The following is a 4,142-nucleotide window of genomic DNA, read 5'->3' as shown; positions in this document are numbered from 1 at the left end:
GTGGATAGACCCAGTACCCCTGTGGATAGACCCAGTACCCCTGTGGATAGACCCAGTACCCCCTGTGGATAGACCCAGTACCCCCTGTGGATAGACCCAGTACCCCTGTGGATAGACCCAGTACCCCCTGTGGATAGACCCAGTACCCCTGTGGATAGACCAGTACTCCCTGTGGATAGACCCAGTACTCCTGTGGATAGACCCAGTACTCCTGTGGATAGACCCAGTACTCCTGTGGATAGACCCAGTACCCCCTGTGGATAGACCAGTACCCCCTGTGGATGGACCCAGTACTACCTGTAGATAGACCCAGTAACCCTGTGGATAGACCCAGTACCCCTGTGGATAGACCCAGTACCCCCTGTGGATGGGCCCAGTACCCGTGGATAGACCCAGTACCCCCTGTGGATAGACCCAGTACCCCCTCTGGATAGACCCAGTACCCCCTGTGGATAGACCCAGTACCCCCTGTGGATAGACCCAGTACCCCTGTGGATAGACCCAGTACCCCCTGTGGATAGACCCAGTACTCCTGTGGATAGACCCAGTACCCCCTGTGGATAGACCCAGTACCCCCTGTGGATAGACCCAGTACCCCTGTGGATAGACCCAGTACCCCTGTGGATAGACCCAGTACCCCCTGTGGATAGACCCGTACCCCCTGTGGATAGACCAGTACCCCAATGGATAGACCCAGTACCCTGTGGATAGACCCAGTACTCCTGTGGATAGACCCAGTACTCCTGTGGATAGACCCAGTACACCCTGTGGATAGACCCAGTACCCCCTGTGGATAGACCCAGTACCCCCTGTGGATAGACCCAGTACCCCCTGTGGATAGACCCAGTACCCCTGTGGATAGACCCAGTACCCCCTGTGGATAGACCCAGTACCCCTGTGGATAGACCCAGTACCCCTGTGGATAGACCCAGTACTCCCTGTGGATAGACCCAGTACCCCCTGTGGATAGACCCAGTACCCCCTGTGGATAGGCCCAGTACCCCCTGTGGATAGACCCAGTACCCCTGTGGATGACCCAGTACCCCTGTGGATAGACCCAGTACCCTGTGGATAGGCCCAGTACCCCCTGTGGATAGGCCCGGTACCTCCAGGGTAGACCCAGTTCCGTGGTTGGGAACCACTGATTTACAGAATATACATTACCCCCTTTAACAGCACAATTTGAAGCATCAATCCATTCCATGTCTATAGCGCTTATACCAAGTATTGTCACAGAAAGCTTTACTAAATGTGGGGCCAGTAGGTCTATACAGTCAGTTACTCACCACAATCTCCATCAATTGCTTCATCCGGCTGCCAGGAAAAGCCCCACCTCGGAGACAGTCACCACGTCATTGTGGAGTTCCCTGATCTGTAAAGTGTGTGTGCAATGCAATGGCAATGCATTTTTGCAGGATATGGGGACTGTTCTCTGTTCTCTGATTGCATGGAACTTCAAACACATTCCGCCTTGGTGTTGACTGTCTGTCTACTACAAGCAGTGGGCTTCCGGTAAAATGTAAGTTATGAATCACAAATCCCCCATACATCTGAAATTCTTCAATGTTATTTTGACATAAATTTGGTTGTCCAAAACGCTACCATCTTGCACTCGTCTTTGCTGGTGAATGTCTGATCTCTACAGAATATGCGTTTGATGACATGATGTTTTGGTGTCAACTGCTTCAAATGGTCAGAAAATGTATTTAACCGACTGTTTGTCAAAAAAGCGTAAATAATATGAATTTGTTTAACAGTCAGTTATCATAAATAGAATGAGTTTTGGCTGACCAAAGCCATGCTGGCACCTCGAGAGAAATTAAATATCTGTGCACACAGGTCCCAAGTGTGTGTGTTTGTGTCACTATCAATCAGAGCCCCAAAGCGGGTGATCTGAGGAGGTTTGGTCTTTGATTCTCACGCATCAGCATGGGAAATCATCACATTCCGAGAGTGGACACTATATGAGCACAGCACGGCAGAACAAAAAGTGAAGCTCATCTGTTACAACTGAAATGTGTATGGCCTAACAGAATACTACACAGAGTTAGAGACCTATAAATTTGTTGTAAAGCTACCACAGTTAAATCCTACCAGTAAATTAAATGTGTATGGCCTAACAGAATAAAACACAGTTAGAGAACGTCCTACCAGTAAATTAAATGTGTATAAATTGAATGCCTAACAGAATAAAACACAGTTAGAGTTACCAGTAAATTAAATGTGTATGGCCTAACAGAATAAAACACAGAGTTAGAGAACGTCCTACCAGTAAATTAAATGTGTATGGCCTAACAGAATAAACACAGAGTTAGAGAACGTCCTACCAGTAAATTAAATGTGTATGGCCTAACAGAATAAAACACAGAGTTAGAGAACGTCCTACCAGTAAATTAAATGTGTATGGCCTAACAGAATAAACCACAGTAAATTAAATGTATATGGCCTAACAGAATAAAACACAGAGTTAGAGAACGTCCTACCAGTAAATTAAATGTGTATGGCCTAACAGAATAAAACACAGAGTTAGAGAACGTCCTACCAGTAAATTAAATGTGTATGGCCTAACAGAATAAACCACAGTAAATTAAATGTATATGGCCTATAAAACACAGCCCTACCAGTAAATTAAATGTGTATGGCCTAACAGAATAAAACACAGAGTTAGAGAACGTCCTACCAGTAAATTAAATGTGTATGGCCTAACAGAATAAAACACAGAGTTAGAGAACGTCCTACCAGTAAATTAAATGTGTATGGCCTAACAGAATAAAACACAGAGTTAGAGAACGTCCTACCAGTAAATTAAATGTGTATGGCCTAACAGAATAAAACACAGAGTTAGAGAACGTCCTACCAGTAAATTAAATGTGTATGGCCTAACAGAATAAAACACAGAGTTAGAGAACGTCCTACCAGTAAATTAAATGTGTATGGCCTAACAGAACAATACACAGAGTTAGAGAACGTCCTACCAGTAAATGAAATGTGTATGGCCTAACAGAATAAAACACAGAGTTAGAGAACATCCTACCTGCTTTCCCAATCTGCACAGCCAGTTTGGTGAGTTTACCCTGTAGAACACTCTTCTCTTTCTTTGTGGTGTTGCCTCTCTTCTTCTCCTCCACCTCTCCTCCCTCTGCACTCTTCAGAGGCTGCATCTCCATGGCTACAGCCTCGTCCTGCTTCTTGGCTGGAGGACACACACAGGAGTTTCGAAGTAAGCCCAACCTGATCCCTGACCTCCAACCTCTGACCCGGTCTGTGATAGGTTACCTTTATTCTGGTTGTTCTCCATCATCACTTCGGGCTGCTTCCCTGAGATAGATAATCATTTCATTAATCAATCAATCAATGAATCATTAAATCAATCAATTAATCAATGTTTGCTACAAATGAATGTAAATACTATGTAGTTGTTAACTCCATCTTACCCTTCTTCTTCTTGTCATCCTCCTCCTCCTCTTCCTCCTCCCCCTCTCCGGCCCCCAACAGTGTAAAGATGATGCCAGTCTGAGAGTTGACCCCCACAGCTGTTACCAGCATCCTACCCGAACCCTCCATCACATGGGTACCTATAGAGAGAAACACACACGGACATGACAAATTATATACAAACGTGCACAAAGCACAAACACATGTTCATATAACCACCACCCCAAACATTAAGATGGCGTCGTACTGGATGATTGATACTAGATAATAAGATGGACATCCCTCTGGCTAATCATCACTTCCATTATTCTACTGGCTAATGTACAGTCACTAGATAATAAGATGGATCTGATCATCCCTCCATTCTACTGGTTAATGTACAGTCACTAGATAATAAGATGGACCTCTGATCATCCCTCCATTCTACTGGTTAATGTACAGTCACTAGATAATAAGATGGACCTCTGATCATCCCTCCATTCTACTGGCTAATGTACAGTCACTAGATAATAAGATGAACCTCTGATCGTCCCTCCATTCTACTGGCTAATGTACAGTCACTAGATAATACGTCAGAGGACCTCTGATCGTCCCTCCATTCTACTGGCTAATGTACAGTCACTAGATAATAAGATGGACCTCTGATTGTCCCTCCATTCTACTGGCTAATGTACAGTCACTAGATAATAAGATGGTCCTCTGATCAT

General features: G+C 44.9%; 1 protein-coding gene across 1 annotated transcript; it reads right to left on the bottom strand.

Moving 5' to 3' along the window:
* Positions 1-3,034: 3,034 nt before the first annotated feature.
* On the bottom strand, positions 3,035-3,575 carry LOC124030479 (plasma membrane calcium-transporting ATPase 3-like; the record flags this gene model as incomplete). Its single annotated transcript, XM_046341810.1, has 3 exons — positions 3,035-3,193; positions 3,277-3,318; positions 3,435-3,575. Coding segments are annotated over 3 exons (342 nt in total), but the record flags the coding sequence as incomplete, so codon positions are not given.
* Positions 3,576-4,142: the final 567 nt, after the last annotated feature.

The sequence above is a fragment of the Oncorhynchus gorbuscha genome, unplaced genomic scaffold, assembly GCF_021184085.1.
Source record: "Oncorhynchus gorbuscha isolate QuinsamMale2020 ecotype Even-year unplaced genomic scaffold, OgorEven_v1.0 Un_scaffold_11932, whole genome shotgun sequence".
Lineage (NCBI taxonomy): Eukaryota > Metazoa > Chordata > Actinopteri > Salmoniformes > Salmonidae > Oncorhynchus > Oncorhynchus gorbuscha.
The sequence above is the reverse complement of the archived record's forward strand: the minus strand, read 5'-3'. Positions and strand labels throughout refer to the sequence as shown.